General features: G+C 40.7%; 1 protein-coding gene across 1 annotated transcript in view; it reads right to left on the bottom strand.

Moving 5' to 3' along the window:
* Nucleotides 1-415: 415 nt before the first annotated feature.
* Nucleotides 416-11,754, bottom strand: part of VGLL1 (vestigial like family member 1) — a 66,910-nt gene continuing 55,571 nt past the window's right edge. The window contains exon 5 of the mRNA XM_059910255.1: nt 416-942. Within this exon, the coding sequence (XP_059766238.1) occupies nt 911-942 (32 nt within the window). The 3' untranslated portion in view covers nt 416-910. The remainder of the gene's footprint in view (nt 943-11,754) is intronic.

Genomic DNA, 11,754 nt, shown 5'->3' with positions numbered 1-11,754 from the left:
CAACTACTAGAAGCTAGGAGACAGCCGTGGACCTGATTCTCCTTCAGCACCTCCAAAAAGGGGCCTACCCTGCTTACACTTTGACTTCAGACTTCCGGCCTCTGGAACTGCAAGAGAATCCATTTCCTTCGTTTCAAGCCCCCCACTTTGTGGTAATTTATTACGGCAACCCTAGGAAATTAATGCATAAGCTGAGATGTTTGGGGAGAATACTACTGCCTGATGAATAAGCCACTTCAACATTCCCCTCCCCCCTTCCTGCACTCATCTGACGACACCTTTTTTTAAAACATAAATTTATTTATTTATTTATTTTTGGCTGCGCTGGGTCTTTGTTGCTGCACGCAGGCTTTCTCTAGTTGCGGCCAGCAGGGGCTACTCTTCCTTGCGGTGCGTGGGCTTCTCATTGCAGTGGCTTCTCTTGTTGCAGAGCACGGTCTCTAGGCGCACGGGCTTCAGTAGTTGTGGCACACGGACTTAGTTGCTCCATGGCATGTGGGATCTTCCCGGACCAGGGCTCGAACCCATGTCGCCTGCATTGGCAGGCAGATTCTTAACCACTGCACCACCAGGGAAGTCCCTGATGATACCTTTGATGACACCTCTACAGACCACCAAGCATTCTTTCTCCATTGAGGAGCCTCCCATGTAGGCAACTTAGGCAATGATTACTCAAGAGATATGGGTTCCAATTCCAGCTCCACGGACCAGTTGTGTATCTTCAGGTACAATAAATTACATACCTCCTCTGGGTCCAAGATTTCATCAATCCACCGGGGAGGCTGAACCAACCTGGAGGCTCTTTAAAATTCCTTCATGCTCTCATCCTCTGTGTTTTCACTGGAGGATGTTCATTTCCCCCAACAGAGCGTGTGTATAAACTTCTTGAGGTCAAAGATCTTTGTCTTGTTCATTGCTGTTTCCTCGGTGAATGGTCAGAGCCTGTAACATAGGGAGGGCACAATTAGTCCTTGTGACTGAATGAATAAACGAAGGCACAGTCAGGCCAGACAGGGGGTAACTGGTCCTGATAATTCAGGTACTTTTTTGCCTTTCCTCCTCCCAAGGCTGTTGAGACCAAGGTGAAGTCAAGTGTTCTAGACTGACTATCAAAAGTGTGGACTGATTGGATTCACAAGATAATTACTCACTCTCTACTTCCTTTTGCTTGAGGAGACAGCTGAAGGTACTACATGCACAGGAGTCGGGTACTCAATTTTTTTCCAGCTCAGGAAGTATTTAAAAGGAAAAGAGAGAAAGGTTGAAATGACATTGAATCACTGCATTGGAAAGGGAAAGATAGTCTGCCATATGTCTTTTGGAAAAGCTGTGGGGGGGGGGGGGAGGGGAAGAAAACACATTTCCTATAAAGATAGGAAAATAAATCTTCTACATATGGACAAAACCCCATAGTGTTATCAAGGATCTGATTTACAGTTTAAATACAGTTTTCATAGTACTGCAACTTTAGAAATGTTACGAAATATTTTGACAAGTATTCAGTGTCTACATTTCCCTGGGGTGAGAGGCTCATGGTAAAATAATGAATGCAAAATAATAAATGAGAATTCCTGCCATAGCACAGATCCCTAAACCATGGGGGGGGGTGTGTTTTAAGTCACTAAACTGTTACAAGATTAATCTGACAGCTGCTTTTAAAGAAAATATGACAACTGTTGATTTTTTTCAGCACCATACAAAACGTGGTAAAAAATTTTCTGACTGAGATGGACTTGAGGTCAAGTATAATTCACTTAGAAATCTAATAGAAAACAAATCTGTTCTGGATCTATTACGCTACTGCCGTGGACTATTTCCACTGTGTCTTATTACATTCTATGAGCAGCATGAGAACAGGACAACTTCCCAAACCCAGATTGATTGAGATCAGATGTTCGGATGGGGGAGGGGGGAGGGGAAAGGCCAGGGAAGGACAAGGCCCTTCATATCCCCTCCCACCCCTAGGACCACCATCCATAAAATTTAGTTTAAAAGGAATATCAAGGTCAGCTTTGATGGAGGAAAGAACTTAAAAAAGCCAGTGTAGTTTGAAGGATGGGGAAGGAGCTTGAGTTGGCCGTGCATACGCTGATTGAGTGTATTTTTGTGATTAAGTGTGGTTTTATTTTGTTTTGTCTTTTAACTGCAGCTAGAGCCTGCTCTTCCATCTCACTGAGAGTTGGCCCAGAGCAACTTACTCATCTGCTGTTAAGGAAACGGAGGCCCAGGTCAGACGCTGTTGGGTACCTGCTCATCGGCCTTCCCAGCTCCACGTCTTCCTGATTGTGTTCAACTTTCAAGCCAAGAGCCCTTGATCTCAGGGAAGATGTCCCCAGCCACTGTCATTACTGGTTCAAGCCAAGCATGGTAAACCCATTTCTCTTATTATGTTATGGGCGGCCATGTGGCCTAGTTTGGGTCCATGAGACAAAGGGGAAGTCCACTGGGGGGTTTTTGGAAAAGGTTTTCCTCTCTGATCAAAGAGAGAGGCATAGAAATAGAAAGTCTCTTCCCTACACCCACTTGCTGCTTTTGGAAGTTGTCAGGTGATGGATTGTGTGATGCTTGGAGCGGCTGAGTGGGAGACCGTGCTTACCCACCGAAGGTAGCAGCGTGCAAAGACAGAGAGAAGGGGGTGGGGCTTGAGCTGTGGTCTCTTCACTGGAACTATTTCCAAACTTTTTATTATGTGAGAAAATGAAAAGTATTTGTCGTTTAAACTGGTGTTAGTTACTCTACTCATTGAAGCCCAAAACTAACTAATTGATACAAGACACAAATAAACTGAATGACATGTCCAAGAGCACTCAGGTCATTGGCGTCAGTGCAAGGGCTAGATCTGGAATGAGTATGGAGTTTGGAATTAAATAGACCCATGCTTTTTTTAAAATTCATTTTATTGAAGTATAGTTGATTTACAATGTTGTGTTGATTTCTGCTGTACAGCAAAATGATTCAGTTGTACGTATATATACATTCTTTTTCCTACTCTTTTCCAATGTGGTTTATCACAGGATATGGAATATAGTTCCCTGTGTTATCCATTGTTTATACATTCTGTATATCACAGTTTGCATCTGCTAATCCCAAACTCCCACTTCATCCCTCCCCCACCCCACCTCCCCCTTGGCAACCACACGTCTGTTCTCTATTAGCCCCATGTTTGAATCACTAATTCACTGTGTGCTCTTGGACAAGTTATTTGATCTCTCTGGGCCTGTTTTTTCCCTCTGTAATATGGGACTAACATGAGCATCCACCTCATGGGGTTGTCATGAGGTTTAAATGAGATCATGTAATGTAGCCAACAGTCAACGAATGTCAGCTTGTTCTGCTTCCTCCTTGACACCACATCCAGTGCAATGTTTTTTTTTTTAATTAAAAAAAATATTTATTGTAAGAAACTTAACTTTAAGAACTTTAATGCAGTAAAAATTTTTAAATTGATCTTATTTTTATTTTTTACAAAATGTGTTTGAAATAGTGCAATCTTTCAACCTTGTCTTTTCTTTCCTTTAGAACTATATTAGCAGTTGTATTTTCATGATAAAATATTAGCTGCACACGATCTCACAGTACCTAGAGGATTAATTTTATTTCATCGTAAACATTTTAATATATTTACAATGTGTCTCCTCTTGGAAAGTTCCCCAAACAGTAGACTGCTTAGTACATTAGTATCCAGAAAAGTTACTGCTGAATGCCTATATCTCTTGCTCTGAAAAATAATAGAGACCTCTTGGAATCTGATGCATCATCCTGAAAATCTTTAAGTGCTTCTTAAAAGTAATCCTTAAATCTCTGTTTTTTAATGCTATTTTCAGACACCTATGACAAAAGCAGATGAATATAAAGAGTGGCTCAGTTGTTTCTACCTGTGAATATTGGAGAGAAAAATGATGTCTAAATAAGAGTAATTTGGGCTTCCCTGGTGGTGCAGTGTTTAAGAATCCACCTGCCAATGCAGGGGACACAGATTTGAGCCCTGGTCCAGGAAGATCCCACATGCCGCAGAGCAACTAAGCCCATGGTCCACAACTACTGGGCCTGTGCTCTAAAACTCACAAGCCACAACTACTGAGCCTGCGAGCCACAACTACTGAAACACATGCGCCTAGAGCCCGTGCTCTGCAGCAAGAGAAGCCACTGCAATGAGAAGCCCGCGCACCGCAACAAACAGTAGCCCCGGCTTGCCAAAGCTAGAGAAAGCCCGCGCGCAGCAATGAAGACCCAACACAGCCAAAAATAAAAATAAATAAAATAAATAAATTTTTAAAAATAACAGGAATTTATGAAGTGGCCATAGTGTTTCTACAGAGCAGGTCCTAACAACGTCACATGTGAGCAAATGCACTGTGATCAATTCTTTCCAGTTGTTATCTCATTAAATAGTGCCAACAACCCTATGTGGTGGAATCTTTTATCTCCATTTGAGGGATGAGAAGACTGAGGCTTGAGAAGGTCAGTGATCTGTCCAAGGTCACACAGCTAAAGTGCTACAGCTGGGATTGGACCCAAGTTCTGTCAGATTTGGGAGCCCAGGCTCTTAATTCCTATACTTTACAGGTGCCTAAAACGCCTGCTAAACTTTCCTGAGTTACCACACTTTCTTGAACAACTGGACCTAAACATATGTCGGTTATCCATCATAATACTAGTTAGCGTTTATTGAGCACCTACTATATGCCAGGTAAATGATTTCATTACCAGAACAACCCTGAAAGGTATGTATTATTGCTATAATAATAATAATAATAACTTTATTATAATAAGTATTAATATCAATATCAATAGCATCAACATTAATTAATATTAACATTAATGGTAATAGTTATTCATGTTAACATTCATTATTAACAATGCTGATTAATAATATTAGCATTAATTAATAACATTAACATTGATTATGAATTGATGGTATACATTATAAGTTATTAAGAAGATTTATATTATTTATTAATTAATAGTATTATGAATAGATATATTGTTTATTATAATAACTTTACAGATGAGGAGAGTGAGGGGCGGTGGTGGGCTGTGACTTCTCCAGGTTTGCACAATTAGTAATGGGCATTCAGTTCCAACACAGGCCAATTCCAAAGCCTGTGTTCTTTCCACTGTAGTGCGTAGCTTCCTATAGTAAACAAGAGTAACTGCCATAAGGAAGCTGCTGCAAGTTTAAAATGGAAAATATATCTATAGTAATATATTTTAAGTGTCTCAGGGCCTTTACATTTCTTCTGTTACCCAAACAACTAGAAGAGTGCTAGATACCTAATGGGCACTCAATGATTGATTGCTTGGTTGATCAACTGAGAGGTTGATAATCAGCAATGATCTGTTACTTGCACACATGTCCTTCTGAAGAAATATTTAAGGGCCTGACAGTGATGTGAATCTCATCATGAATTCCAAGATATGTGCTATATTTTCACAATGGCTGCAGGACAATTTCACAACAATGACAATGTCATCAGTTTGTGAAAGTCTTAAGGATACAATTGTCAAAAGGAAAGCTGGTCACATCATTTTTTTTTTTAAGGCTACATACAGCAGTGGCTTTACAAGAGGAAAAATGAAAAGACTAGAGACTTGATTCTTCATTAGCCCTTCATGCTGAAGTCAAGAAACGGATTTGAATCAAAATAGTTTGTAGAACTGAAATCTTAAGTGTCATGGCCATAACTTTCCAGCAGATATATAACTTGAAATTCTTGACATTTTACATATTCATAAACTTGAAAGGATAGAATGAATGGGGGTAGGAGTTGATGTGTATTTCATGAAGAAAATAAACTTTGGTGTTTTAAGAAAAATGCACTGCAATTTCATTTATATAATTTCAGACTGGGGGCCTGCAGAAAACTAGAGAGAAGGAAAATGGAATCTAGTTTTGGCCCAGTTGCTAACTTACTGTGTGACTTTGGGAGCATTGTCCCTTCCCCTCTCTGGAGTTCCATTTCACCTTCTGTACAATGAAGGTCTGACCTTGTGACCTGTAAAGTCCCTTTCATGTCCAAGTCAGTCCATTCTCTTTCCTTTTACTCTCCACGTCATTACTGCAGGAGGAAGAGTGGACGATCTTGAGAAAAGTCCCTTTGGTAGCAAATATCCTGTCTCATGAACCTGGAGGACATTATGCTAAGTGAACTAAGGCAGTGACAGAAGGACAAATACCACCCGATATCACGTCTATGGGGAATTGAAAATAGTCAAACTCATAGAAGGAGAGAATGGAAGGGTGGTTGCCAGGGGCTGCGAGAATGGAGAAAGGAGGAAACATTAGTCAAAAGGTACTAAGTTTCAGTTATAAGATGAATAAGTCTTAACAGGGAACTATATTCAAAATCCTGAGATAAACCATAATGGAAAGGAATATAAAAAAGAATATATATATATATATATATATATATATATATATATATATATATAACTGAATCACTTTGCTGTACAGCAGAAATGAACACAACACTGTAAATCAACTATACTTCCAAAAAAAAAAAAAAGATAAGTCCTAGAGGTCTATTGTACAGCATGGTACCTGTAGTTAACAATACTCTATTCTATACTGGAATATTTGCTAAGAGAGTAAATCTTATGTTTAAGTGTTCTTATCACAAAATAATAATAGTGAAGGAGGTGGGAAGAAATTTTGGAGGTGTTGGATATGCTTATGGCAAAGGTTGTGATGATAGTTTCACAGGTGTGTACTTATCTCCAAACTCATCAAGTTGTATATGTTGATATTTAATGTACAGCTTTTTGTATGTCAATCATACCTTAATAAAGTGGTTTAAAAAAAAGAAAATACTCTGTCTTGAGTTGAAAGTACTTGGAGACTATAAGGCTCTTCATTCATTTTTGGAGCTAAAGCATGTTCCATATGTATATTAGTCATGATTCTTGTGGCTGCCAGAGACTTAAACCCAGCTGGATTTTGCTTATGCAAAAAAGGGACACTTATTGGTTAATGTAACGAAGCCATGGGAAAGTCAAGGGCAACTGGAACAAAAGCCTCTGATAACTGACAAGATTCTCTTTCTCTCTCCATTCCCCCTCCCTTTCTTTTTCTGACTCCCATCTCTGCCTTTCTGAGTGTCAGCCTCATACTCTCAGACTAATTCCTTTCACACAGCTGGATACATGGTAGCTGGTCAGATCTGTACTCACACATCCCAGAGTTGATGTCAGAGAGGAATTTCTACTGGCTCTAATGTATTAGAAGTCCCAGGAGAGATTTTGGTTGGCCTAGCTTGGATCAGGCACCTGCATCTTTACCAATCACTGTGTCCAGGCAACAGAGTTTTGCAAGAACATAGCAGTGGTCCTTCAATCGCATGGTGGGAGTGGAGAAAGGAGCACTTTCCAGAAGGGGAGTGCTGCTCTAGGTAGACAAAACACTAGACAGCCGCTGCAGTGAGACTTCATTGTCTTTGATGGAAGACTGCTGAGCACAACCCACAATAACACCAAAAGATTCTATGGCATTTTTATAATCAGGAAATGCTTTGGACTGAATGTTTGTGTCCCTATCAAAATTTGTATGTTGAAATCCTAACCCTTAATGTGATTAGGTCAAGGGGGGTGAAGCCCTCATGAATGGGATTAGTGCCCTTATAAAGAGACCCCATAGAGATCCCTCATTTCCTTCAACCATGTGAGGACACACCTAGAAGACATCATCTGTAAACCAGGAAGTGGGCTCTTACCAGTCATCAAATTTGCTGCTGCCTTGATCTTGGACTTCCCAGCCTCCAGAAGTGTAAGAAATAAATTTCTGTTGTTTATAAGCCGCCTATTCCATGGTAATTTGTTATGGCAGCCAGAACGGACTAAGGAGAGTCTTGGAAAAGCAAATACATTGCTACCTTGAATGTAAAGGACTGAGGGGTTTATTGTGTTTTATCAGTCTCCTTTCTACAATGCAGATATGACTTGTGATTTGGCAAGAAACATCCATCTTCTATAATGTCTCTCAAGGAGTAAGCAACAGAAACTTCATCCATTTTTATTATTCATAACAGTACTTGATACTTACATACTATGGCATTTTCATCAAAGGATCTCAGAACATACAATTAGCAAGTATTAGTCAGTTTTCAGATGGGAAGTCAGAGGTGCTGAGAAGGCAAAGCCAGGCACTGTAAGTCTGCCTGGGATGGTGAACTTCTGGTTAAAGTACCTTTTCTAACCCTGGCCTACTCAGCCAGTTCAAAGGTGATATGCCCTCCAGTCCAGAAGTGCTATTCCACTCAAAAGTAAAGGAAAGAGGAAGGTAGTGTTTTTATGGAATCAGAGACTCTCAGATATGGCAGAGGACTTGGAGATCAGATGCAGCCTAACCTCCCATCTGTGCATATCCTCTTTCTAGATCATCATCCATCATGAGTGACCATGCAATGTCTAGAGGATGAACACTATTTAGCTCACTAAGCAACACATTTTATTATTGGAATGGGAAGGTTATTCTTTACATTGGAATTCATCTTCCCCAGGGCAGTGATTCTTTTTTTAAAACTTCACTCTTGAAGGTATGTTCTGTGACTGACACCTACCTAAGTGTAGGGATTCAGAGGTGAGTAAGCATTGGTCCCTGTCCTCCAGGATCTCGGAGGAAACGGTGGAGGAAACAGACATATCTGTCAGCGTTAGGTGCTTTAGCGAAGGTGTGAACATGGGAGCCCAGAAGCGGATATGCTTCCCAGAGAGGTCAGGGAAGCTCTCCTGGAGGGGCTAACCCCATAGCTGATTTTTGATAAGATGAGTAGGAATCTGCCAGATGAACAAGGGTGGATCCTGGATGAGGCAGAGGTGAGACTGGCATATGCAAAGGCTCAGAGGTGAACAAGAGAATGACCCATGGAGGGCACCACAGGTAGTTCAGTGTGACTGGAGACATGAGGTTTGAGGTTTACGAGGCCAGGCTGCAGAGCTAGGTGGGGCCATATGATGAAGGACCCCCATACCATAGCAAATGTGCCATGTTTTCCCTATTAGCTAGTGGGTCTTAGCCTTTCTACGGTCATCGATTACTGAGAATTGGACCAAAGGCTAGGGGGCCTCTCCCCAGGAAAACGCATTGACACACGCACATGTGTGTGCATGCACACATACACACACACCACATTTCTTATCATTTCACAGATGCCCTAAGGCTCGTCCATGGATGCAGGCATGCATGCATTCATTCATTCAGTATTCATTATGGGAATTAGAGGCCAGGAGCCAAGCCCTGGGTTAGGTACGGGAGCTAGAACAGTATTATGTGTTGAATTGTGTGCTTCTCCCCATCCCACCCCCGACCAAAAAAAGATACACTGAAGTCCTATCCTCCACTAACTCAGAATGTGACCTTATTTGGAAACAGGATCTTTAAAAAGGTAATAGTTAAAATTAAGTTACTAGAGTGGGTCCTAATCCAATATGACAGGTGTCCTTATAAAAGAGGAAAATCTGGACACAGGGAGAATGCCATGTGAACATGAAGGCAGAGATCAAAGTGATGGCTCTACAGGCCGAGGAACACCAAAGATTGCCCACAAACCACCAAAAGCCTGGAACAGATTCGCCCTCACAGCCCACAGAAGAAACTAACCCTGCTCATAACCTTGGAGCTTATACTTTACTGGGGAAGAGAGATCATTGAACAGATACAAAAATGTATGCAGTGCACAGTGAGAGCAAGAGCTCAGGGGGTTATGGGAATACATAGAAGGGGACATAATTTAATATTGGTGGTCAAAGAAGACAACCTAGAAAAAATGTCTTAAAAGATGAGGAGAAGTAAGGCATGCTACAGGGTGATGAGGTGGGAAATGGGTTGTGAAAGGAGAGGATATCCATGAATTCCAGGATCAGAAAGAAGGTCACAATGATTGAACCTAATATGTAAAGGGGAGAAAGTTCAGAAATGAGGACATAGACTTGGGGTCAGATCTTGGAGACTCTTGTAGGCCAACTTAAGGAGCTTGGACTATATTGTAAGGGAAATGGTGAGTCATTGAAGGGTTTTAATCAGGAGAATCAAGATTTAGAAAGATCACTTTGGCTGCAGGGTAGAGAATGGATTTGAGAGCACCCAGAGTGGCAGCCAAGAGACCAAGTTTGGAGGCTGTTACAGTAGTCCACTGAGAAATGATGATGACTTGGACCAAGGTAGTAGTGGTGGAGGTGAAAAGAACTAGATGGATTTGGGATATAATTTTGAGTTAAAGCCAATAGAACCTCCAGGTGGATCTACCCTGCAGGTAGTTGGAAATACCTTCAGAGATCACCTCTCTTTCATGAATCACTCATTTCTCCCTTCCTATTGCATCAATTCCATAAACATACAAACACATTCTAATAATTCCTATCTTAAAACAAATTCTCTTTTGATGCTATATACTCCTCCAGCTATTCCCTGTTAAAGTAAAATTTTTTTTTCAAAGCAAAATTTTTGCAAAAAAATGTTTGCAAAGAATTGTCTATACTCTCTCCACTTTCTCATTTCCCATTCACTCTTTTTTCTAAAAAATATAGCTTTATTGAAGCTATAATTCACATATCATACAGTTCATCCATTTTAAGTGTACAATTTAATGGTTTTTAGTATAATCATAGAATTGGAACATTTTCATCCTCAAAAACAAACTCTGTACCCTTTTTCTATCACCTCCATATCCCTCATCCTACCACACCTTAAGAAACCACTGATCTACTTTTTGTCTCTGTAGAATTGCCAATTCTGGACATTTCATTTAAATGGAATCATATAATATGTGGTCTTTTGTGACTGGCTTCTTTCATTTAGTGTAATGTTTCAAGGTTCATCCATGTTGTAGCATGTATCGGTATTTCATTCCTTTTTATGGCTGAATAGTATTCCATTGTGCAGACATGCCATATTTTTTTATCCATTCATCTGTTAACCCATTCAATCTTCAATCTTCTCCAGTTGGGCTTTTATTCCCCACCACGCCACTGAAAATACATTTGTCAAAGTCACTAATAAATTCTACATTACTGAACTCCATAGTCATTTTGCTATTTTCATATTATTCAACCTCTTAAACATTCAACATGATTGAACACTTCTTTCTTTTTAATTAATTAATTAATTAATTAATTTTTCTTTTTGGCTGCGTGTGGGCTTTCTCTAGTTGTGGCGAGCAGGGGCTACTCTTCATTGCAGTGCACGGGCTTCTCATTGCGGTGGCTTCTCTTGTTGCAGAGCACGGGTTCTAGGCGCATGGGCTTCAGGAGTTGTGGCACGCGGGCTGGGTAGTTGTGGCTTGTGGGCTCTAGGGCGCAGGCTCAGTTGTTGTGGCACATGGGCTTAGTTGCTCCGTGGCATGTGGGATCTTCCCGGACCAAGGCTCGAACCCACGTCCCCTGCATTGGCAGGCAGATCCTTAACCACTGCGCCACCAGGGAAGTCCCAGAACACTTCTTCTTTTTTGAAATAATTTCCTCTCCTAACTTCAGTGAACCATATTTTTCTACCCAACTGGTTACTTTTTTCAGTTTTGTTGCTACTTTACCCCCTTTTATCCCACCTTTAAATGTTGGAGTGTTCTAGAGTTTGAAGGTTGGGCTCTTTCATCTGTCTGCACTCTCTAAATGATTTCATTCAGTCCCATGGCTTTATATATTATCCATGCATGCTGATGACTCCCACGTTTTCATCTTCAGTCCAGACCTCTTCTCTGAGCTCCACATTCATATATTTTACCTCTTGCTTAACCACTTCCTTTATATGTCTAAAAGACATTT

The sequence above is a fragment of the Balaenoptera ricei genome, chromosome X (genome assembly GCF_028023285.1).
Source record: "Balaenoptera ricei isolate mBalRic1 chromosome X, mBalRic1.hap2, whole genome shotgun sequence".
Taxonomy (NCBI): Eukaryota; Metazoa; Chordata; class Mammalia; order Artiodactyla; family Balaenopteridae; genus Balaenoptera; species Balaenoptera ricei.
This window is presented reverse-complemented; position numbering and strand designations above follow the sequence as displayed.